This window comes from Mesoplodon densirostris, chromosome 19, assembly GCF_025265405.1.
Source record: "Mesoplodon densirostris isolate mMesDen1 chromosome 19, mMesDen1 primary haplotype, whole genome shotgun sequence".
NCBI lineage: Eukaryota > Metazoa > Chordata > Mammalia > Artiodactyla > Ziphiidae > Mesoplodon > Mesoplodon densirostris.
Genome location: NC_082679.1, coordinates 10,152,130 through 10,176,267, shown reverse-complemented (window position 1 = coordinate 10,176,267; position 24,138 = coordinate 10,152,130). Strand labels below are relative to the sequence as shown.

The window sequence follows — 24,138 nt, the reverse complement described above, 5'->3', positions numbered from 1 at the left end:
CTCCCACTTCCGTTTCCGGTGCGGGCCGCGCGCGAGCGCAGCAGTGGGAGGCGGCGGCGAGCTGCAGAGTGCAGGCAGTTGGCTGTGACCTCCTGGCTTCGGGCGGACGTCAGCCCAGCTTCGTCCTTGCCTCGACCTCTCCCCGGTCTGTTGTGAGCCTCCGCTCGGCCCCGGCCTCGAGGGCCGACCGCTCCTCACCCCCTCGGCCTGCTGGGCCTCAGGCCGCGCCCTGCCCCCGCCATCGGGCCGAACTCGCCGCGTCGGACCCCGCCGCTTGCCACAGGTCCCTTCCTCTTGTCAAAAAAACTTACCCCGAACCCTCAGGCCCAGACCCGGTGCTCGAGCCCTGTCCAAACCATCGGGCTCTGCCTCTGTCCTCCAGCCTCTCCCCGAAGCTCAATCCACCCCGTCCTGTCTGCCCGTTCCGCTTCCCTCAGTCTCTACCCTACCCTCCCGCCCCCAATTTAGATTCCGTCTTTAGACCTCAGCCGCGCTCTGGTCTCTCCTTAACAGCACTCTCCCATGCTCTCCCTCCTCCCGCAACGGTCGCCGTCTTCCGTCCACGCCCTTCACCTGCCCTCGACCCCTCCCTCCAAACCACTACTCAGTTCCCGTAAAATCTTTCTCCTCTTCGTCCACTTGCCTTCATCTCCGGACCCCTGCTACCCATACGCACACCCACAGATGGCCCCTGGTGGGAGCCCTTTCAGCTCTTCCCCCTCCCTTGAGCTCCAGCCCCAGCTGCTCCAGGTCTGTCTCCAGACCTTGCTTCCAGCACTCGCTCCTTCCATTCCCGAACCTTTCATCCTTGATTCTGGCTCCTTGAACACAGGCTACCCCTTTCCCAGGGACGCTCACTCCAGAATCCCCCGAGGGGGCGGTTTCAGAATGCCCAGGGTACTGGATCAGAGTTGTCTGGGATACACCTGAGCATCTGGAGCACAGTTCCACAGCCTCACTTCCCCTCCCTGAAGCTGCTCTTCAGGATCAACTCTGTCACCAACTTGTTAGATGACGTAGATTCTGCCTATATGGTTTCTAAAGCCCGTTTGACACCCCTCTCCTTATCCCTCAGGTTGAGGCCCCAGGCTTGGCCTCACCACGATGTGGCACGAGGCTCGGAAGCATGAGCGGAAGCTTCGAGGTATGATGGTCGACTACAAGAAGAGGGCAGAGCGGCGGCGGGAGTACTATGAAAAGATCGTGAGTAACCTTGAATCTGGGCTGGGAGCTCTTTGGAGGGTGGGGGCCTGGTCCTACTGGTACGATTTGGGCTTGGAAATGCGCTAACGCCAGAGCCCAGTTTCCTCAAGAGAATGTCCATTTTTTGAGCGTAATCATTGGTAAAAACTTGAGGCATTCTGTTGATTACAGTATACTGTGCTGTTTGGTGTGGACTCAGTACAGAGCTGGGGTTAGTAGGAAGGAGGAAAGTCTTTGTAACACTCAGAGCAGTCCAGACATAAGATTGGCCACCTCCGGGATGTTGTCTGTCCTGCTTATTGCTGTATTTGCAGTGCCCAGAAGAGCTCAGCATTCTTTTTTTTTTTTTTTTAAATATATTTTATTTATTTATTTATTTATTTATATTTATTTATTTTTTTATTTTATTTATTAATTAATTTATTTTTGGCTGTGCTGGGTCTTCGTTGCTGTGCGCGGGCTTTCTCTAGTTGCGGCGAGCAGGGGCTACTCTTCTTTGCGGTGCACGGTCTTCTCACTGCGGTGGCTTCTCTTGTTGAGGAGCAGGGTCTCTAGGCGCGCGGGCTTCAGTAGTTGTAGCTCGTGGCCTCAGTAGTTGTGGCGCACGGGCTTAGTTGCTCCGCGGCATGTGGGATCTTCCCGGACCAGGGCTTGAACCCGTGTCCCCTGCATTGGCAGGCAGATTCTTAACCACTGCGCCATCAGGGAAGCCCGAGCTCAGCATTCTTGAGGTTTAATTTGGCACCCCGAAGGAGTGCCATCGTCGTTCACTGAGTGAAGTCTGACCATTTCCCTCCCCTGTTTGATGCTTTGATGCTTCAGTTGCTTTTGGAGAGAAGAGTGCACTGCGTCTTGTGATCTAAAAGGCCCTTGTGGTCTGGCCTCTCAGCTTCATCCTTAGGTAGCTCCATTGGCCTTTTTCCCGTCTCTGCCACCACAGGGCTTGAACCTGTAATGCCTCCTCTCACCTATTTAACTGTTACTTGCTCTTGAGACCCCAGCTTGAAATGGCATTTGCGTACTAGGTTCCGTTCTCCGGTGAGATGGTATTTATTATAGACGTTTTCATTTACCATTGCGTCACTGCCCCAGCCTCCTCCCTTGTCTCCTGGCCTCCAGTCCTGCCGCCTCTAATCCACCCTCCTGGGTGGAGGGGCCAGAGAGCTCTTTCTAAAGCACGAAGCTGACCCTGTCCCTCCCTTGCTCAGAATTTCTCTGTGACTCCCTAGTGCCAGGCTCCTCAACACAGCCTTTAAGACCTCTACATGTTCTGGCTTTTACCACCCCCTCCAGACTCTTGTCACACTGCTTTCTGCCTTGTTCCTTTGCTCACGCCATCTGGCCTCCTCAATACTAGGCTACTTTTTCTAACAAAAAAAAAAGATGTATAAAGAGTTAACCAGTTTACCTCCCCAAATTATATAGCCCTCTCCAGCCACAGGGCCTTTGCATGAGCTTTTCCTGTACTCGATTAACTCCTGCTCATCTGTCAGATCTCAATCCTCAGGGAAGTCTTTCCTCATCCTCCATACTCAGCCATCATAGCTCCCTGTCCTTCCCCTTTGTGGAATTTAACACACATATCCAGCTTTGTACCATTGGGGACTAGGTGTATTTGGGTCATGTTTGCATTCCAAGCTTGAGCCCAATGTGGTTTAAAAGAACAGATGAATAAAACATAGCAGTTACCATTTTAATTGGTCCTTCGCAGGCACCAGGCTCTGAAAAGAGCTTTAGATGCATGATTTCTTTGAATCCCCACAGTAACCCATGAGACAGGGACTGCTATTACCCTAGGAGAGGAATCTTTGAGAGCGCATCAGTTGCCTTCTGTCACCCGGGAGGGAACCACTGGGCTGTAGAGAGAGCCCCTCTCCAGTGGTGTCAGAATAACTATAACGTGACCACAAGGGCAGGGGTTGGGTCTGTGTTGCTTATTGTTGAGGCCCCAGCAGTGGACCAAGAACACAATCAGTGCTCAGGAATGAATAGCTGCCATTTATTAAGGGTTCATGGTGTGCCAGACCCCGTGCCTACTACTTTGGCACATTTTTTCTAGTCCTTTCAGCAGGCCTGAGAGATTGGTATTGATCCCTGTGTTAAAGGTGATGCTGATAATAACGGCTAATGCTATTGAGCATTTATGTGTTAACCACTGTGCTGAGCACTTGACATGCGTCTCCACTTCATCAAATTGTCACCCCCAGCGTGGGAGGTGGTTTGCTTTTTATTGTTTCCATTTCACAGATGAGCAAACTGAGGCTCAGAGAGTCATGGCCTAGATCATATAGCAAGAGGGCAGAGCTGGCATTCTAACCCAGACTCTCTGACCCTGGACCTCTCTTAGCTCTTCACCTGGGCTTTCTACTGCAGAAATAGAAGTTCAGAAAGGTGCAGCAGCTTGTCCAAGGTGACACAGCCGGGAGGCAAAATACCAAACCATACCAGGTCCTTAAGAGTTTGGAGTCACAGGACTCTGGGTTCCAATTCCAGCTATTCCACTTACATACCATGTGGCCCGGGCATGTGACTGTATCCCTGAGCCTGGTTTCCTCTTCTGCATGTGAAATGATATATCCTGTAAAATCAGGTTTGGCTGTGAATAACGGAGACCTAAAGCATCAATGGCTTAGACAAGATAGAAGTTTATTTCCTTTTCACATAAAAGCCCAGAGGTGGCCCTTTCTGCTCAGGGACCGTTTTGTTGTTCAGCCATGTGTGGCTTCTCTTCCCAGTGTTGTCTTAAGGTCTAAGAGGGCTGCTCAAGCTCTAGCCATCATGTTTTCATTACATCCAGCAGGGAAGTAGAAGGGAGGGAAAAGAGGCCAGGGGGCTCATGCCAGTTAAGAAAGTCTCTAGATGTTTGCACATGATATGTCCACTCATACCTCCCTGGCCGGAAAGTAGCGCCATGGTCACGTACAGCTGCCAGGAAGGCTAAGGGGCGTAGACTGTATTCTGGGTGGCCTAGTGCCAGTTAAGTTAGGAGTCTTATTACTATCGAGGAAGGGGCAGTGGATGTTGGTTGCCAACTCATGGTGTGCCACAAATGGTGGGGACAAGGACACCTCTCTCCCAGGCTGTTGGAGTATAGTGAGACTGGGCCCAGAGACCACCGAGGGCAGGCCTGCCCCGGGTAACGTGCTCAGTAAATGCTGGCTCTTGTTGGTTCTGAGGTTGTTGTTATTACCAAGTAGAGCTGGAATAGCATCCAGGTTGATGGATGGTGTGGAGGAAAAAAGGCTGGAATTGGGCCACTTAGAAGGCCTGGGACTCCACGCTCTTGTTCTTGTTAGCTGGGGAGCTCCCTGAGCTTTGTTTTCCCCCTTGGGACAGTGGTGATGACAGGGTGACAGGGAAGAGCTTCAAGAATACAACAGTGTCTGTGGGGTGCTTTGTGGTGCAGGCCTGTACAAGCAACCATTGTCCCCGTACGTGAACGTGATCGGCATTCAGATCACAGCCATCAAGCTGTGGATGATCGCTGCTTTGAGGAGGGGATGGGGCTGTCAAACACGGGTCTCTCACCTTGCTCTCGGGCCTAGAGAGGCAGCCGAGGCGAGTGTTGAAGAAGCCGAGGTCCGCTGTGATGGGCCGGGCAGGTGTGTCTAGGCAGCCGGTTCCTCTGCTGATCTGTCCTTGGCGCCTGCTCTCTCTCCCTGGCTGACCCTAATTCTCTCATTTCTCCTGTCCTTGTCAGCTTTCTTCTGATCAGTGGTTTGGATAAAGAAACAATTCCCTGTTGATGTGAAAGTGGGAAATAAAACAGATCTCAGCTCCGGCATCTCCTTCTCCAGGAAGGCCCAGGCTAAATGACGCATCACCTGGCTCCCCTATCCCAGCGCCGCCCACGCTGGGTCGTCACTCTGGGGGATGGGTCTGTCCCCCACACTGGACTGTGAGCCCTGAGGGCTGGGCTGGCTGTCTCAGTCACTGCCATGGCCCTAGCACAACATCCGCACCTAGAGTCAGTGCCTGCTTAACAGTTGAATGAGTGAGTGAAAGACTCCACGAACTCCTCTGACCCGCTCTGATCCTGGAGATGTAATGATCCATTGGTTAACAGTAGATTTTGGGTCTTGAAGAAGTACATGTTCGTTGGAGTGTGATTCACCATAGCCAAGATGTGGAAACAACCTAAATGTCCATCAGCTGATGAATGGGTAAAGAAAAGTGGTCCATACATACAGTGGAATATTATTCAGCCTTAGAAAGAAAGGAACTCTTGTCACATGCTACTGCGTGGAGGCACCTTGAGGACATTATGTCTAGGGAAATCAGCCAGTCACAAAAAGACCAACACCGCAAAATTCCACGTGTATGAGGTCTTAGAAGCAGTCAAGACCTTAGAAACAGAATATGGTTGTTGCCAGGAGCTGCAGGAGGGGAAAAGGGGAGTAGTCGTTCATTGGGTATAGAGTTTCGGTTTTGTAAGCTGGAAAAGTTCTAGAGATCCGGTGCAGAGCAAGGTGCGTATAATTAACACTATTGTACCTTTCACTTAAAAAAAAAAAAACAGGAGTGGATTTTGGAGTCAGGACCATTTAGGCTCAGATCCTAGTTTTGTTTATGGCTGGTGTGATCAAGAGCAAGTGAGCCTCCCTGCTCTGAGCTCCAGTTTCCTCATGGGACGTGGGGGTAAGAGTAACACCTTTCTCCCATGATTGAGAAGTTTGAGATGTACATAAAGCACTTAGTTCAGCACCTGGCTTTTATTTTTATCATTATTATTATTTTAATATTTATTTATTTGGCTGCACCGGCTGTTCAGTTGCGGCACACGGGGTCTTAGTTGTGGCATGCCTGCGGGATCTAGTTCCCCGACCAGGGATCGAACCTGGGCCCCCTGCATTGGGAGCGTGGAGTGCCAACCGCTGGACCACCAGGGAAGTCCCCAACTCCTGGCTGTGAGTACGGTTCCTTGACTTTTCCAGACGCTCCCGACAGAGGCAGTCCGTGGACCCAGGTTTTTACCCGCCGCCCAATGCTTTTTTCCTTGTTGTGGTGCTGGCATTGCCAGTGGCTTCACGCTACAGGCCGAAGTCCATCCTGCAAACAGTGTCCCACGTGAGTCTTGGCTGTGGGAGCTGGGCATTTGGCCTGGCGCAGCCTCAGACCGTGAGGGGCTCTTGGCCTTAGACCTGGCTGGGGCAGTCACGGCCGAGGGCACTGTGTGGCCCAAGGTGAGGGACTGAGGGAGGCAGGGGAGGTGCCGGATGAGGAGTTGGATTCCAGCAGCACCACCCCGCTGGACCCCGTGGGCTCGGGTGTATCCCACCCTCAGCGTCTTCAGGTGTGAGAGGAGAGGGAGAACGGCCTGGCGCCTGGCACCTAGTGAGTGCAGGACAGGTAGTAGCCCCATGGTAGCTGTGGTCACTGGGGTGCGTCCTTCTCAGCTCCTGCTCGCCTGCTGCCTGGGGGCTGGGGCCGGAGGTGGAGGCAGAGGGAGGAAGTGCCGGCTCTCCGGAGTTTGATGCTGATGGTTTTCTCCTGCAGGGGCTCGGCCTCGTCTGTCGGTGAGGGTTCCTTCTCTTTCCTTCGGTCAGTGTTCCTGAGCGCCTGCTGTGGGCCGGGCCCAGCTCTAGGCGCTGGGGACACAACAGTGAGCAAGACAGATCCTGAGTCGTGGAAGCTGCGGTCTAGTGTGGGAGACAGGTGACCCGTGATGGGCGGTGCTCTGAAGCAGACGGGTGCGGTTAAGGAGCTAGAGTCAGTCGGGTTGCAGGGGAGCTGTTTAGGCAGAGCTGATAAGGAAGGCGGCTAGAAGGAGATGGGGAATAAGTGAGGGGCAAAGCGCGCCAGAGCAGTGAGTGTGCTGGAGGCCGGCCGCCTGGAGCAGAGGTGGGGGAGAGAAGTCAGAGAGGGCCAGGCCGGAGCGGCGAGGCTCTGAGCAGGCGGACGTGGCCTAATAGGTTTTAGCAGAACCCCTCAGGCTGCCTGGCGGAAAATGGGCTGCAGAGGGCAAGGGTGGTAGCAGGGAGTGGGGAGGAGGCCAGGAGGCCGCTGAGTGGTTGGGGAAGGTGGCAGGGCTGTGGGGGAGGGGGGAGGCGGGATGGGAAGGGGTTGGGCTCTGGGGAGGTGGTGCTGGGAGCTTGGCCAGGGTTTAGTGGGGAGCACCAGCAGCCCGGCTCGTGGCTCCTGTGGGTTCCTCTGACGTGGCAGGGGCTGCAGCTCAGCCAGGGCCCGGCGCTCGGGAAGCTCAGTGGTGGGAGCTGCTGCTGCTAGATTTTATCCTTTCCTGACTCAGTTCTGGTGGCTTAGAATCGTGACTCCCCACAGGAGGCCTCAGGCCTGACGCGATAAGTGAGTGTAAGGTGTAATATCAGGTGGTGGCAGCGGCTCAGGGGCCATTCTCCCTCTAGGTGCCTTTTTTCTTTAAAACAACTTTATTGAGATATAATTCACATACTGTACAATTCACAGGGTTGTGCAACCATTTCCACAATGTAATTTTAGAACATTTTCATAACCCCCAAAAGAAGCCCCATACCCATTAGCAGTCAGTTCCCCGCGCCCCTCAGCTTTGGGTGGCCACCAGTCTGCATTCTGTCTCTATGGATTCGCCTGTTTTGCACATTTCACGTAAATGGAATCATACAACATGTGGCCTTTTGTGACTGACGTGTTTCGCTTAGTGTAGTGTTTTCAGGGCTCATCCATGTGGTGGTGTAGATCAGTACTCCATTCCTTCTTACTTCCAAACAATATTCCATTGTCTGGAGATGCCGTGTTTTGTTTATCTGTCTTGCATTGATGGACATTTGGATTGTTTCCACTTTTTGGCTGTTGTGCCTAGTGCTGCTGTGAACTTTTGTGTACAAGTATTTGAGTATCTGTTTTTAGTTTTTTCAGGTATATATACCTAGGAGTGGAATTGCTGGGTGTCATATGGCAGTTCTTTGTCTAACTTTTTGAAGAACCTGATTTCTGCATATTCTTGTCAGTATTACTTGCTATCATATGTCCTTTCAACTTCAGCCATCTTAGTGTGAGGTGGTGTCTTGTAGTTCTGATTGCTGTGTCTCTGGTGAATAGTGACACTGATTGTCTTTTCATGAGTGTATGCAGTCCTGGTGTCTTAGAGGCTGGTCCTGGCCAAAGTGCTCACACCTGCCTCTGAATGAGTGGCCTTGGGGTGGGGGTGGGGTGAAGAGTTGGGGGGAGTATTTTAGGGAGGTGGGTCTTGGTACTGGCTGTGTAGAAGGTGGGGCCAGAGCTCAGAGCCTCTTGCTTTCATCTCGAGAGGAAACCCTTCCCCTGTCCCCAGGGGTTAGGTGGCCCCCGTTAGTGCTGTCAGCCTTGTGTAGGTTCTTTCACCTCTGAAGTAGGGCCTCTTGGCCTCAGAGCTGAGCCTGCTGCTAACTTGGTTGTGTGTGAGTGGCAAGGTTTGGGGCTCCGTTGGGTGGTGACCTCCATCTTGTCCTTCCCTGCAGAAGAAGGACCCAGCCCAGTTCCTGCAGGTGCACGGTCGAGCTTGCAAGGTGCACCTGGATTCTGCAGTTGCCCTGGCCGCCGAGAGCCCCGTTAACATGTAAGACTGGGTCTGGGGGTAGGGTAGTGTCTGTGACTGAGGGTTGGGGGTCCAAAGGGACCTGGGGTAGGACACAGACCTTCGGAGTCTCAGGGAGGGAAGCTTTGGCCTGCTTGGGAAGGTGAAGGTCACTAGCTAAGGCTGTACGGCAGCGGTTGGGATAAAGGCCCCGTGGTGTAGTGGGTGGAGGAAGACTTGGAGGGGAATGGGTGGGGCCGGGGCCAGAGGCCCAGATGCAGCAGAGAGTAGGTTGCCAGAGGGGGTGTTTTGGGGTGACTGGGCTTATAAAGGTGGCCCCTAGGACCTGGTTCGAGGTCTCCACTCTTGCTTGGTTCTGAAAAACAGGGCCCCAGTTTCCCCAGGGCCCTATTCATGTCAGGAGCCTGAATGTACATTTGGTGGGGGGGTTGGTGGCATAAAGGACTGAGAGGTGGGGGGTGAGGGTGGGGCTGGCATGGGGATCAGAGGGGCTGGGGGCCAGACTCCCAAGTGTGAGGTGGCAGGGAGCAGGCATTTTGTGTCCTGGGCAGTGGGGACCCTAGGCTCCTTGCTGCCCTGCTCCCCACTTCAGGATGCCCTGGCAGGGGGACACCAACAACATGATTGACCGCTTCGATGTCCGTGCCCACCTGGACCACATCCCTGACTACACCCCGCCTCTGCTCACCACCATGTAAGCTGCCTCCCCCAGGGGTTGCCAGGCAGGGAGTCCTGCCCAGCAGCACCTCTTCCTTCCTGAGCCCTGGCCTGCCTGTCACCGTCCTGGGAAGGAAGGAGGTGTGCACGTGGGGAGGCCCCCCAACCCGTCAGACTGAGCCAGGCCCCTCATCCCCCTTCCTGCTGGCTTGGGATAGGGGTCTACCCTCTCCCTGTGGTCTCAAGACCTTGACCTCCCCCAAAGCTCCCCAGAACAGGAGTCGGACGAGCGGAAATGTAACTATGAGCGCTACCGAGGCCTGGTGCAGAACGACTTTGCTGGCAGTAAGTGACCTGGGACGGCGGGGGAGTGGGTTTTTTTGGCGGGAGGGGCGGAGGGTCTCCCTGGAGACCGGAAGACCTCAACAAGGTTGGCAAGAAAAGTTATCCCAGGCCTTTCTACTAAGGGGCCCTGGGTTTTGGTCCCATCTCTGTCATGGACCTGCTCTGTTCACATCCCTTTCTCTCTTGGGGCCCTCTGTCTCTGGAATTGGTACAGGAGATGTCTGGTGAACTAGATGGTCCTACCACAGTCACTTCCACATCCCATGCCCTCTAACTCTGTGGCCTTTTTTCCTAAAACATTGGTGAAAATAGCAAGAATACATTATTTTCCTCTGCGTATTTCCCTTGCCTGCATGGGTCAGAATGTTAGCTCTGGAAAGGAAATTTCTCCTTGTTTTAAATGAATATTTAGACAGAGTTTGACAGTTTGCCAAGCGTTCATATATGTCCAGTGTTCTTTTCCCAAGCCATCACCGTTAACACTTCACAAATGAGAAAACAGGCTTAGAGACTTTTCCCCTCTCTGGGCTTGTGGCGGTTCAGACCCTGAAAAACTTAAGAGTTTTTCATCTCTGTTATCTCAGTACATCTGCATAACCTCCCAGCAAGGTAGGGGTGATGCCCCCATTTTACAGATGAGGACATCGAGGCTCAGTGGTTGGCGGGGGACACCACGTCCAAGGAGTGGGGTTCTCAGCCTGCCCTTAACCACTGCGGCCTCCTGCTGGACAGCTCTGAACTTCAGCTCGCCTCCTGAGAAGCACTTTGAGATGCCCCCCCCACTCCCAGGATCTCCCTGTGAAACTAAGGGCCACACACTCGTCCCTTAGCCTGGCCGGTGTCAGTTTCCTCCTGGAGAAGGGTGATAAAGGTGGATTCTGTCCCTTGGGGTGGTTGTGAGGGCTCGGTGAGGAGTGCATAAGGCCCTGCACCGCGCCTGGCAGTCAGCCCTCCCTGTGGGTTCACTGTCCCCGTATATCTTTGTTTCTAAAATAGGTGTTTTAGCATCTCTAAAATCAGAGATTGTCAAATTTTCGCAATCACTGAGGCCTTAGAATCAGGGGGAATGCGGCATCGATGCCGCTGTTGTTTTTGCCTTCCCCGCAGGCTACATAGATTCTTGGTGATGGAGCCAGGGTTTCCCTCAGTTCTGACTCTGTATTCATTCATTCATTCCCGCAGTTTCTGAGCGCCTGTGGTGTGTCAGGCACTCTTCTGGGAGCAGGGGTCTAGTGGGGGAGCCACGTAATCACGAAAGCAGGTGGTAGTCACAAGCTAAGGTGCCGTCGCAACAGATGTGTGCTGTTTTGAGGTGCTTGGCCGAGGCTGGCTCAGGGAAGGGTGGGCAAGATTCCCCCAGTGAGGAGAGGCCGCCGGACTCAGGGCCACGAGGACAGCCCTGTGGGGGAAGGGGGCAGGTGGCCTGGGGAGACAGGGAGGGCTGGCGTGGCTGGAGCTCACGTGAGGCAGGTCAGCGGGGCTTTGTGGACTACCAGCAGAACCGCGGAGGCTGCGGGGAGGGCTGTACCGTGGCACGCCTGGGCTCGCCCGGCCCACGCACCTCGCTTTACAGATAGAAGAGCTGAGGCCCACCGAGGCAAGGGGACTTGCCCAGGGTCCCACCGGGACTCGGGCACGTCTCACTGCAGGAAGACCCGGGGAGGCTCCAGTACGTTGCTGAGCTCCTCGAGTTGCGTGTTGTGGATGAACGAGAGCCCAGGTTAACCGCGCTTAATTTAAACTGGCCCACAGAGGCACAGAGTGGAGTGGCCCATGGGGTCCAGTGACTGACGTCCAGTGCTCAGGATAGCTTTGTCGTTCTGAAGGGTCCAGCTGAAGACCTTCCTAACAGTGGTAACAGTAGCAGCGCCGGAATACAACGCGCTCGTTCTGCCAGTGGTCCCATTTTACAGAGAAGGAAACCGAGGCACAGAGTGGCTCAGTTCCTTGATCAGGGTTGCATGGCGAGTCGGTGTCACCAGTGCCCTCCTGCAGCTGCTGTGTCCTCACCACACATGGTGTGATTATCTGGGAATCCGTGGCTCTGCCCCCGGCTGTGCTTGGGTCACACCTGCCCTCCTACCCGCCCCCACTGCGTTCTTGTGTCCCCCCTGAATTCCCAGTGTCCCCAGCCCCCTCTGACCCACGTGCCTCTTGCCTTGCCCCAGTCTCAGAGGAGCAGTGCCTGTACCAGATCTACATTGACGAGCTGTACGGAGGCCTCCAGAGACCCAGTGAGGATGAGAAGAAGAAGTGAGTCGGGGTCTGGGGCACCGTGGGCTTGAGGGAGGCAGGCGGACTGTGAGCCCCACAGGGCACAGCCTCGTCCATCCTGTCCACCTTGGGCTCCCCAGAGCCAGGGCTGGTGGTGGGCACAGGGTAGGCTCTCGACTGATCAATGTTTAGAGGAGGAAGCAGCAGCTGGACGGGCAGGGTTTGCTGACTAACCTCTACACTGCGTTTGCAACCCATGGGATGGTAGGAGGTGAGTTAGAGCAGGCCCTGGGCTGGACAGGCCTGGGTTTGAATCCTGCCCGTGAGGACTTCCCTCCGAGCCTTGGCGTGCTCCCCTGTGAGGGGCTGGCAGCAGTGCCCCCTGCCTGGACCTTCCGGGACTACAGGAGATGGAGCTTGTGAAGTGCTTGTCTTCTGCTGCCGTGCAGTAAGCTTGTGGTCAGCAGCGGCTGATGTCGCTCTGGAGAGGGACCTCTCCAGGCTGTGTCCCTTGAGGAGCGGCCCCCTTCGCCAGGACAGCCGCTGCTCCACTCGTTCCCAGCGGTCCTGGAGCCCTGCCTCCGTACCACCTGCTGCTGAGCAGTTCCCCCGCTGCGATCCTCAGCGCTTGCTGCTTCCCTCCACCTGAAGGGTTCTCACGGTGTGGCAGGAGCTTCTTGATGACTCTGATCCTTATCCCTGACCCCCGTTCAGGACGAGGCTGGCACTGGGACGGCGTCAGGGAATGTTGACTAAATTCAGCAGCAGACGCGCACTAGGCCCCTGCGCCATTCTGGACCCAGCTGGGCCGTGCTGTTACCCAGGATAACTCGGGCCTGCCCTTGCAGGACTCATAGTCTGGGGCAGGGGGAGGCAGATCCAGTGGGAGTGGGGCTGGGGATCTGAGGACGGTGCTTGACCCTGCCTGAGGGAGGACTTCCTGGAGGATGGTGCATTGGAGCTGGAGGAGGAGGGAAGAGCTGGTGGGAGGTGGCCACAGAGGGTTCTAGGCTGAGGGAGAGTCTGCAGGCAAGGGCGCTGAGCTGCCCTGGAACTTGGGAGGGCGGCGTGCGGGCAGCGCGGTGTGCGGGCCCTCGAGGCTTGGCCTGGGCTGCATCCTGCCCATAGTCTCCGCCCCCGCCCCGCGCCTCCCTGGCTCATGGCTCCCCTGTCCCAGGCTGGCGGAGAAGAAGGCTTCCATTGGCTACACCTATGAAGATAGCACGGTGGCCGAGGTGGAGAAGGTGGCAGAGAAGCCGGAGGAGGAGGAGTCACCGGCCGAGGAGGAGAGCAACTCGGACGAAGATGAGGTCATCCCCGACATCGGTGGGGTCCCCTCTCTGCCCTCCCCCACCCAGTCCCTGGGCATCGTTTTCGTGTCTCGTCCCTCCCCCTCTGTGGGGTGCCCTGTGCTTAGGAGCCCCGCCTCTCCGCCCCTGCTCCAGGGCGCTGCTGTCCTCCCGTCTCACTCATGTCCTCCTGGTCCAGCCTCCCTTTCTGTGTCTCTCTCCTTCCTCGTTTCTAGGACTCTGCTTCTATGATATTGTCCCCACCTAGGTCCTGAGTCTGTCCTCCTTGCTTGTGTCAGCCTCTCTGTTTCTCCCTCCCCTTCTCTTTCTCTCACTTCTGGAAAACAAGTGTTCCTCCAGTTATAGAGCCTCATCCCCCATGCTGCCACCCACCTCCACCTAAGTGCCTATCTTCCCTCCACCTCTCATCCCCTTCTCACTCAGCCCACCCGCTGTTTATTCAGACTTATTCAGACATATGTGAAGTGTCTGTCCTACCTTCCATCAAGCCTCTGGCTTCTGAATGCCTGTGACCCGAACCCCCTGCCTCCCGCCCACCTAGATCTTCAGCCGCCCTCTGTCTGTCCCCCGTTCACTCCCCCATTTACTTCCTCCGCATCACACACCCCTCCCCGGCCCCCACCCCCCGTTTGTTGTGCTTGCCTCTGGCCAAGCCCTGTGCCAGCCTGGGGATGCCGAGATGAGCTGACTCGTTCCCTCCCTGGCAGAGGCCTGCGGTCTGGTGGGCACCCCCGCCCCCAACTCCCGGGGCACTGCCCCTTCTCCCCTTCTTCTCGCTCGGCTTTGGTCCCTGACAGCCTTTCTTTTGGTGTAGATGTGGAGGTGGACGTGGACGAACTGAACCAGGAGCAGGTGGCAGATCTCAACAAACAGGCCACGACCTATGGCATGGCCGATGGCGATTTCGTCAGGTGAGGCCGGCGGGCTGATGCCCCTCCGCATCCTGTGGACCTGGCATGTGTTGTTACCCCTCTTCCTGAGCAGCTGTGTGCCTGGCCCTGCGCCAGGGCATTACACACAGAGCAGAGGCTCCTGAGCTCGTGGGGTGGGTACTTGTGACCGGCTTCAGCCTTGTCAGAAGTGGAGGCTGGCCCCAGCTGTGTGACCTGAGGCCATCGGACTCCTGGAAACTCCCCGGGTTCCTGGGCCTGGTGGACAGCGCCCTCCAGTGGAGAGGCTTCGCTCCCTGGATCATTCACTCGCAGTTGTTGGTTGAGCCTCTGCCCTGTGCCACACCTGTGTGGATCACATAGACCGGCCCCATCTGACAGTGTATTGAGCTGGAGTCTGAGTACTCCCGAGTCTGAACACAGCGTTCTCTGCCCAGAGCCCTCCATGACTCCCACCTCCCTCAGGAGCAGCCAGCCTCCTCACCACGGCCGCAGAGTCTCACCTGTCTGGTCTTCTACCCACACACCACACCCCTGCCCAACCTCCGTGGCCTCTTTACCCCTTCGGTGCCTGAGGCCCCACCTGACCTCGGGGCGGCTCAGTGTGCCGTTGGCTCTGTCGGCACCTGCTCGGCTCACTCCCCCAGGTTTCTCGTCAGCTGTCACTTTTCTCTGGGTGGCTTCCCCAACCTCCCTGTTGCAGGCTGCAGCAGCCTCTACGAGTTCCCTGGACTTCCTTCCCCCTTCCGAGATTTACTTTCCCATCGAGGCTTTCACCATCTAACATACCGTGTTACGTGACCTTGGTCATTGTCTCTCTTCTCCCCAGAATGGTAGCCCAAGAGGGTGGGGATTTTTGTTTGTTTTCAATAATCCCTAATACCTGAAATAGCGCCTGGCATGCAGTGGGTGCTCAGTAATAGTGCAAAATGAATGCGAGACCCCCAGCATGGCTTGGGGTTCCTCACTTCCTGCAGTGACTCTGCCTGTGGCCTGGCCCCTCCTCCGTCATGCCCCTCGTGCCCCTCTGCAGGATGCTCCGGAAAGACAAGGAAGAGGCAGAGGCCATCAAACACGCCAAGGCCCTTGAGGAGGAGAAGGCCATGTACTCGGTGAGGGCTGGGCCGGGGTGGCAGGGCAGGTGTGTGCCACGTGGAAGGCACACGCTCACCAGCCTCGTACCCACCCTGCTCCAGGGCCGTCGCTCCCGGCGCCAGCGAAGGGAGTTCCGGGAGAAGCGGCTAAGGGGCCGCAAGATCAGCCCACCCAGGTAGGATGGGTTCTGCCCCATGCCCCCACCCTGCCAGCACCAGTCTTTCAGGGCTCTGGGGGAGGAGCCGGGGCTCAGGAAGACTTTGGGGGCAAGCTTGCCACTTGTGGGCAGTTACCTCCTAGTAGGGCAGTGAATAGGGAAGGTTTGGAGTAGGAGTGGCTGTGAGGGGCGTGTGGACACCTGCCCTGCCAGCCATTCCCCTCACCCTGCTGGACTCGGGACTCTTGCCATGCTCCCTGGGAGCCAGTGGCAAGGTGGCATGGGGTGGCTGGAAGGGTTGAGATCAGAGTCAAGGGGCACAGGCCTGTTCCTGGACTCTGACCTGGTTCTGCTGCTTGGCAGCTTCCTCACTGTCAGAGTTTGGGCAGGTGACTTTCTGTCTCGAGCTGCAGTTTCCTTTTTGGAAAAGGGGCACCATCACCTCCCAGGAGAGGGGCTATGCCAGTGCCCACAGCGAGGTCTCGGGCAGGTTTGGATGCGGCAGTCTGATGCGGAGAGCCCAGCCTGGGGCTCCAGGCAAACCCATGCCTCTTTGACACATCTCCTCTGTTTAATGGGAGTCATTGAGGGTTGCTGTGAAGCTTAAGGGACCTGTTGTGGGTTCAGGGTTTGAGGTGCGGTTTGGAAAATATTCCTTAAAGAGTTGTAGAGGTGCAGGTCAATGTAGTGCATAAAAGCTTGGATTCGGCCACGTGGCCTGGGTTGGAATCCTGGCTCTTTCGTGTATGAGCTGTGTGGCCCTGGGCAAGTAACTTCACCTCTCTGGGCCTGTTTCCTCAGCTGTGAAGTATGAATAATCACAGTACCCATGTCAGAGAGTTGTTAGGAAGAGCGATTGAGTTCACTGAGTAAAGCACTTAGTGCCTGGCGCGTAGTGTGTCTCTAAGACGCGTTAGCTCTTGTAGCTTTAACGTCATCATCGTTAGTAAGCCAGGACCCAGCAGAACCAGAGACTTGAAGTGAGAAGAGGGTCGCTTCTAGTCTAGGGTCCAGAGGCCAGCCAGGTCGGAGGTTGCTGAAGTCCTTGTTGCTCAGGGTCAAGGTGGGTCTGGGACATTGTGGGTCAGGACTGAGGTTCAGGCTTCGGACAGATGTGAGGTGAGTAGGAGGAGGGATCAGGGCCCATAACCTGGCCGGCAGCCCCCTCATCACTGCCCAGCGTGTGGCCTTGGGCGCCCAGGTTGGGGGTTGGCCTTACTTCTGTGCACACTAATCCCAAACCCCCCCACCTGTCCCATCCCGTTCTTCTCTTCATAGCTACGCCCGCCGAGACAGCCCCACCTATGACCCCTATAAGCGGTGAGTTCCCAAGGCCCAGCAGTCCTCCTCACGGAGGGCAGGGGTGGTGAGGAGGGGCAGGGGGCCCACCCTGTAGGCTGCCCTGAGATCACAGACTGGAGAATGTGTTCTGGGGGTCTGAATCATTTTTTGTTTTCTAGAGTGTTAGCCTGCTTTCCTGATTTCTTTTTCCTTTAAATGTGAACCTTAAATTTTTTTCTGATTTAAATGTAACGTAGTCTTGTGTGGAAAATGATCAGACGTGGCAGGAAGGCAGGACTTAGAAGTCAAGTCCCTTTAATCTGAACTCCCAGAAATAAGCAGTGAGAAATAACAGGCCCAGAGGGCCTGGTTGCACACGCGTGTGTCTCCTGGTTGTGGGAGTGGTTGCGACAGAGGCTTTGAGGGTGACAGACCTCGGTCTGACCCCAGTTCGCTTTGCAGAATGGTGTGGGAGGGACCCTTCGGGGCTCCTGGGAGGATAGGTGAGATCAGGCAGGTACACCTTTTGATGAAAAGTCTGGCACAGTAAGTGCTCAATCCGTGGGCGCCATGAGGGATAAGGTATACTTTTTTTTTCCACAAAAATGGAGTTACATCACAGTTAACGCTTTAGAACTTGCTTTCCACCTGACCTGACATCTATGTTGAGGAAATCTTTTCCTGTTACATTACAGATGTGCTCATCCCTTTTTATTTATTTATTTTTTTTGCGGTATGCGGGCCTCTCACCGCTGGGGCCTCTCCCGTCGCGGGGCACAGGCTCCGGACGCGCAGGCTCAGCGGCCATGGCTCACGGGCCCAGCCGCTCCGCGACACACGGGATCCCCCCGGCCGGGGGCACGAACCCGCGCCCCCCGCATCAGCGGGCGGACTCTCAACCACTACGCCACCAGGGAAGCCCTAATCCCTTTTTAATAGTACAGTTTTCTGCTCCTCCTTTTCCTGGTGGTTCTGAGAAGGTTTCCGTGGTCGGGAATCCGATCCTTGCAGAGCTGGTGTCTTTCTGCCCATTGGCTTTGCTCCTTTCGCCAGTGTCTGCCGTTGCTCGGGGCTCCGCTGTTCTGATTTCTGTTGCCCTGTGGTGGCTTCTGTGAGCCGGTGGGCAGGCTCCCGGAGCCTGGCGTTCAAGCCCCCTACTCCCTGCTCTGTAGGTCGCCCTCGGAATCCAGCTCCGAGTCCCGCTCCCGCTCCCGCTCCCCGACCCCAGGCCGTGAGGAGAAGATCACGTTCATCACCAGTTTTGGGGGCAGCGATGAGGAGGCGGCCGCAGCCGCAGCTGCAGCAGCTGCGTCAGGGGCCGCCACAGGGAAGCCCCCCGCGCCCCCCCAGCCAGGCGGCCCCGCACCGGGACGTAATGCCAGCGCCCGGTCGGTAACGCTCACGCTGCCTGCCCTACACCCCGGCCGCCGTGGGGGGGACTCGGGACGGCGGTGGGCCACGGCCCGGGTCGGCGCTGACCCGCCCTCCGTGCCCCACCTGCAGCCGCCGTTCCTCCACCTCCTCCTCCTCCTCTTCCGCCTCGAGGACCTCCAGCTCCCGCTCCCGCTCCACCTCCAGCTCCCGCTCCCGCCGCGGCGGGGGCTCCTACCGCTCGGGCCGCCACGCGCGCTCCCGCTCCCGGTCCTGGTCGCGCTCCCGCTCCCGCTCTCGGCGCTACTCGCGATCCCGCAGCCGAGGCCGGCGGCACTCAGGTGGGGGCTCCCGAGACAGACAACGCTACTCCCGTTCGCCTGCCCGGCGCGGCGGTTACGGGCCCCGGCGCAGAAGCAGGTGCGTGGGCCCTGGGGGGTGGGGACAGGGCTGGGCGTGGGCCCAGTTTTGGGGAGACCAGGCTCTGGGAGGGGAGACCTGGGATTGGTTGGGGGGGAATGTGCTCACTCCAGGTGTGGTGCCGGGGCTGGAGCACAGCCTCCCTTCTCAGGGACGCAGTGGGGAGGGAGACTGAGCTGCGCTTGTCATGGGACGTCCCCAGGTGTTTGCAGCTGGCGACCCTTAGGACTGGGGCACTCCGTGGGCAGGGGCTGGAAAGTCAAGGCAACCCTTTGAGAGAAGGCGGGGCGTGAGGCAAGCGCTGCACATGGGGCAGGAGGAAAGTCACCTAGGGACGGGAGCATCCCTCCGGTCCTCTTCCCTGAGGGGATCAGGGCTGCCTGTGGAGGGGCAGCATGGCCTGGTGGATGAGAGCATGGACTGCGGAGCAGCTGGCTGGGTGTGGATTCTGGCCCTGCTAGTGAACTCTCGGGGCCTGTTTCTGCATCTGTAAAAGAGATACAGTCACAGTGTCCCCTTCATTGAGTCATGAAGTTGTGACAAGTGAATTCTACGTAAGTGTTTAGTACAGGGCCTGGCACTCGGTGAGTGCTTTCATTGTCATCAGCATCATTACCCGTGTCATTGTTGTGTGGATCTCAGTGTCAGCTACCTACAAGGTCTAGGAGGTAAAATAGAGGGGCTGCGTGGGCCCCAGTGAACCGGGAGCACACGTCCCATCTGCTGGGCTCGTTGGCCACTCAGTGGCAGGAGTGGTGTTGCTCAGTCTTCTGGTTTTTCAAGAGCAGTTGGGTTGGATTTTTAAAGGACAGCTCTTGTTTTCTCAATATTGCCAACAAATTTGAATTTTGTAAAAACCCAGGACAGTCCCACCAGAATCAGTGTGTGGCATTGATTTGGCTTCTGGGTCGTTCCCTGGAGCCTGACAAAGGGTGATGTCAGGAGAAAGACTGGGGTCGGAGGGGGGCCCTGGTCACACCTCTGAGGCCAGCCTGAGGGTCCTGAGCAGAGAGAGGATGGGGCTTGCACGTCCCCAGACTGGATCCTGTGGGTCTGTGCTGCAGTCTTGCGGGGGGGGCAGGGGGGTCATCCCCACTAGTGGCGAGACCCTGGACCTGGCAAGGTGAGGAGGCGGTGAGCATACAAGGGGGGGCCGCCAGCCAAGTTCTGCCCTCCCAGAGGTCACCTCTCAGAGAAGTGGGTGAATGGGTGTCTAGTGAGAAGTGAAGAGCCATCTTAGGGCCGGTGTATCTAGAGGGCGGTCTCTGTTTAGAGACTCAGGGAGGCCAGGGAGGATTTCTGAGGAAAGTAACGGGAGAGGAGTGGAGACACAAGGACCCCAGGGCCTCGGAGGAGGCTCGTAGATTCAGTGCCTGGGTGGGGCATTGCGCACCTGGGGTCCCTGGAGCCTCACGGCCTCTCTTGTGCCTCACCGCACCCCCAGGAGCCGCTCCCGCTCAGGGGACCGGTACAGGCGGGGCGGCCGGGGGCCTCGGCATCACAGCAGTAGCCGCAGCCGCAGCAGCTGGTCCCTCAGCCCATCCCGAAGTCGCAGCCTGACTCGCAGCCGCAGCCCCAGCCAGAGCCGCAGCCCCAGCCAGAGCCGCAGCCGCAGCCGCAGCCGTAGCCGCAGTCGCAGTCGCAGTCACTCGCCGTCGCCCCCAAGGGAGAAGCTGGGCAGGCCGGCAGCGTCCCCCGCTGTGGGCGAGAAGCTGAAAAAGTGAGCAGGGCAGGGCTGGGGGAAGGGGATTGTGAGCTCGGGTGAGCAGGGTGACTCCACTGTGCTCTTTTTGAAGGGAACTTGGTCCTGTCCTGGGAGGTCTGAGGCGGCCACAGCTCTGCCCTTGGGGGCTCTGAGGAGTCATGCCCTTGCCTTGGGTCAGGGGTCAGAGGGGGACATGGCCCTGTCCTGCAGGATCCAGGAGTGACCTGGTTTCTCCCTGGGGGGTGTTAGGGGCCCATAGCCTTGGCTCTCTGCTCTGAGGGCAGTGCTGAGGGCGCGTGGGGTCGAAGGTGGCAGCTGGTTTTTCTTCCTCCCAGGACCGAACCTGCCGCTGGTAAAGAGACAGGAGCTGCCAAAGTCAGTAAGAATTTGGAACTCGCCCGTGTAATTCCCGCCAGCAGCAGTGCCCGAGAGCTGGGCCCGGTGGGCCTGCAGGGGGGCCCGGGTGGGCCGGGAGATCCAGCCCCGGGGATTGAGATCTGTGCCTCCCTCCCCTCCTCAACTGTCCACTGGGGCTCCCAGACCCTTGTGGCCAGTCTCCACAGCCTGCCTGTACTCCACACATGCCCCCGCAAGTCCCAGGCTCTTGGATGAGGTGGGTTGTGGAAGCTCCGGGACACCCACCCGGTCTCCTGCCTCTTCTCCCCCTCCCCAGCCCAAGCTGACGCCGCAGGAGAAGCTGAAGCTGAGGATGCAGAAGGCACTGAACAGGCAGTGTATGTCCCGCCACCTGCCCCTCCAGGGCTTCCCTGCCCCTCTTCTTTCTGGCCTGACTGTGGGGAGGCCCTGCCCTTTGCCAGATAGGAGGCCCTTTGGGGAGGAGTGGGTGTGCACCTGCCCTGCGGCCACCACGTTTAGGGCCTTGGCAGTCTGGTTGGCCTCTCTGAGCTCAGCTTCCACATCTTGGGGGTGGGGGCTTGAGGGCACCCCTCAGCCACTGTGTCCCTCCCTCCCCACAGTCAAGGCGGATAAGAAGGCGGCTCAGGAGAAGATGATCCAGCAGGAGCATGAGCGCCAGGTACGGGTTGGGGTGAGGGCACAGGGCTTACACGGGGTGCTGGCCTGGCCCCGCCCTCACTGCCATCGTGCCATCTCTGCCATCTCTGCCGTAGGAGCGGGAAGACGAGCTTCGAGCCATGGCCCGCAAGATCCGTATGAAGTAAGACCCCTTTCCTCCCACCTGCCTCTGGGTTGCCCTGCGTTCCCCACCACCTGCTCCGATCCAGAGCCCTGGCCGATCCCTCTGGGTGGATGAAAATAATGAAAGCCCTCGCCTGGCCTTCGTGTTGTCCCCCAGTCTCCTTCCCATCCCCAGCTTACTTCGGCCACTGTGACCTCCTCCCAGCTCCGCCAGCCTCCAGCTTGGGTTACCTTTCCTGCTGTTCCCCAGATACCCACCCACTTCCCTCCCTTGCTGAACCCGAGGGTCCTTCCTGACCATCCTATGTGGAGTAGCACCCCAAAACACGACATCCTCCAGCCCCACTCTGCTTTTCTTCATAGCACTAATCTGCACCTGGCATCCCAGTGTGCACTGTCTGTGTCCTTCACTCATTCTTGTTCGTGTCCCCATTAAGAAGTCGGGTGTGGCTGCTGGGTTCCTGAGGTGTGCTTTGCCCCCCTAGAACACTGGTGCTCGATAAACGTTTGCCGAACGGAATGGCTGAATGCAAGCCAGCCCCGCGGTGGGAGCCAGGGCCTCTCCCCTCTCCCATTCTGCTCCAGTTCTCACCTTGACTCTTCCCCTGCAGAGCTGAGTGGCTCAGAGCCTGGGTCAGACAGACTCGGGGTTCATTCCCAGCTCTGCCTCTCTGACTGTGTGGCCCTGGGGTGGGCACTGGCCCAGAGTCTGAACAGTCCTTGGTGCCAACTGCACAGGGTAACTCAGGGATTAGTGCCCGTAAAGCCTCAGCCCACCCAGTACCCATGGGCAGAACTGGAGGCGGTAGTGCTTGGTGTTGGCAAAGAGGAGAGTTGGTCAGTCGCGGGGTCGGGTCACCTGTTGCTTGTTTCTGGTTCCACCCCGCACTTGCTGTGGGTCCTTGGACAAGCACCTTAATCTCTCTGAGCCAGGAGTCACTATATGAGATAGGTGTAATAAGGCAGCCGCCTCCATGGGATTCTCCTGTTAAGGCACCTGGTGTGTGGTTCCTGGCATGTGGGGAGGTTTGATGGTTGGAGCTGCTGCTGCTAGTTGTTTATTAACAGGCACACCACGTGCTGGGCTTCCAGGCTGCCATGTGCTCCCAGCGGGGGGGAGGAGCAGAGTGCGCAGGGACTCGGTGTTGTATCCGTCGGACCTGGGTTCTGACCCTGCCTCTTGTCGCCCACCAGCCTTGCGCCTTCCTCCTGTCTGAGCCTTAGGCCTATAGATAAGCCTAAGTTTGCTTATCCACCGAATGGGGATGGAATTGTCGAACGGTGGTTCTCGATGCTGCTGGTTTTATCTCTAAGAGTTGTCCCAGCTCTTAGGCTGGTGGGGAGGATTCCGTGAGATCAGAGCCAGGCACGAAGGCACCCAGTAAATGTAGTCCTTGGGGTTGCGAATCCTGGTCATTCTGACAAAGACCAGTTAAGCACTTAGCATGTAAGTTCCTATGTTCTGAGGCTGTGCCCTGAGTATGACAGGAAATTATCCAACTCTCCAGCCCTTCAGCTAGCCTTTCATCGTGAGGCAGACAGGGATTCAGATGCTGGCTCTGCCAGCCAGTATCCCCTCTCTGAGTTCAGTGCCCTCATTTCCAGGTGAGGAGAGGAGCAGGACATGCCCCCTTGGCTTATTCTTCCACCTGGACTAGGTTGTCGGCAGCACCTGCCCTGACAGGGACCCAGCCAGCCATCGAGTTCAGTTCAGTGTTATTGCGAGCCGAATGCTCACCCCTTCCCCTGGTTTGCCTCCCCTTCCCCGTGCAGGGAACGGGAACGCCGAGAGAAGGAGAGAGAAGAATGGGAACGTCAGTACAGCCGGCAGAGCCGCTCGCCCTCCCCCCGTTACAGTGAGTGTCCTTGTGGTCGCTTGGTCTGGAGAGCCGGGCTGGAGGCTCTGTGGCATTAAAAAAAGAAGAGAGGGGCTTCCCTGGTGGCGCAGTGGTTGAGAGTCCGCCTGCCGATGCAGGGGACACGGGTTCGTGCCCTGGTCCGGGAGGATCCCACATGCCGCGGAGCGGCTGGGCCCACGTACCGCAAAAAAAAAAAAAAGATGTCAAACTGGGTTACAAAAAAAACATGGTACATTTTCCACATCAGCCTTCTATAAATTAAAACTTTTAAGTCACACACACAACACACGGTGATTACTTCAGTCACAAGGGACTTACAGGAATTGGAAGAAAAGCTCATTCCCAGCGTATGGGTGTGGACCAAGGGGCACAGGTAGCGTCCAAGCAGTGGACACGCCGGAAGCGCCGGCGCTGCCTTAGCTGGAGACACTGGAAGTGCAGCCCGGGAACCCACTCCTGGTCCTGGGCACTTACTTTGTTCTCACCCGTCCTTTCTTTCCAGGTCGAGAATACAGCTCTTCCCGAAGGTAATAAGCAGGCTGGCCCAGCTGCCTGGGAAATCACAGCTGCCCTTTGGCAGGAGGTCCCAGCCCTGATTGCTCTGTCCCGACCCAGCCCCCTCCAGTCCCCTCCAGTTGTAGGGCCTGGCCTCACCCCTCGGGAACGTCCCTCTCTGCAGCTGACTTCCCCATCACTGAAGCCCCAGTGGTCCCAAGCGTGTCGGTGTATGTGTGCACGTGCCTACACAGCAGGGCTCCCTGCTTCCTGCCCAGCCCTCATGGGGCCTCTCTCTCCCCTTCTCTCTCCAGGCGCTCAAGGTCCAGATCCCGAAGCCCCCATTACCGACATTAGGCAGGAGCATGGGGGGCGCAGAGGGATGAGGGGTGGGGCGAGGGCTCAAGCTGCGATGCTGCTGGTTTTCTCTCTAATGGAATAAAATCACACATTATTTAATTCTCTTCA

At 57.2% G+C, this 24,138-nt stretch overlaps 1 protein-coding gene across 2 annotated transcripts; it reads left to right on the top strand.

Annotated features, from left to right (window-relative positions):
• Positions 1 to 23: 23 nt before the first annotated feature.
• Positions 24 to 24,138, top strand: CLASRP (CLK4 associating serine/arginine rich protein). Of its 2 annotated transcripts, XM_060083829.1 has the most exons (21): positions 24 to 283; positions 1,076 to 1,203; positions 8,637 to 8,734; positions 9,306 to 9,407; positions 9,636 to 9,715; positions 11,884 to 11,968; positions 13,107 to 13,255; positions 14,054 to 14,150; positions 15,163 to 15,241; positions 15,326 to 15,399; positions 16,660 to 16,701; positions 17,835 to 18,050; positions 18,166 to 18,453; positions 19,898 to 20,173; positions 20,494 to 20,533; positions 20,832 to 20,892; positions 21,136 to 21,194; positions 21,289 to 21,335; positions 23,090 to 23,172; positions 23,678 to 23,702; positions 23,985 to 24,138. In XM_060083829.1, exons 2-21 carry the CDS (start codon positions 1,105 to 1,107, stop codon positions 24,025 to 24,027), a joined length of 2,043 nt encoding a protein of 680 aa, XP_059939812.1. In that variant the 5' UTR covers positions 24 to 283; positions 1,076 to 1,104; the 3' UTR covers positions 24,028 to 24,138. The 2 variants fall into 2 exon arrangements, with proteins under 2 accessions (XP_059939812.1, XP_059939813.1); XM_060083830.1 differs by lacking the exons at positions 23,090 to 23,172; positions 23,678 to 23,702; positions 23,985 to 24,138 and having other exon boundaries at positions 20,494 to 20,537.

Excerpts from the sequence above, each read along its gene's own strand:
- CLASRP (XM_060083829.1), top strand. The coding sequence starts at position 1,105 with ATGTGGCACGAGGCTCGGAAGCATGAGCGGAAGCTTCGAGGTATGATG. Across the intron at positions 15,242-15,325 it reads AGGAGAAGGCCATGTACTCG|GGCCGTCGCTCCCGGCGCCA; the intron begins GTGAGGGCTGGG and ends ACCCTGCTCCAG. Across the intron at positions 21,336-23,089 it reads GCCCGCAAGATCCGTATGAA|GGAACGGGAACGCCGAGAGA; the intron begins GTAAGACCCCTT and ends TTCCCCGTGCAG.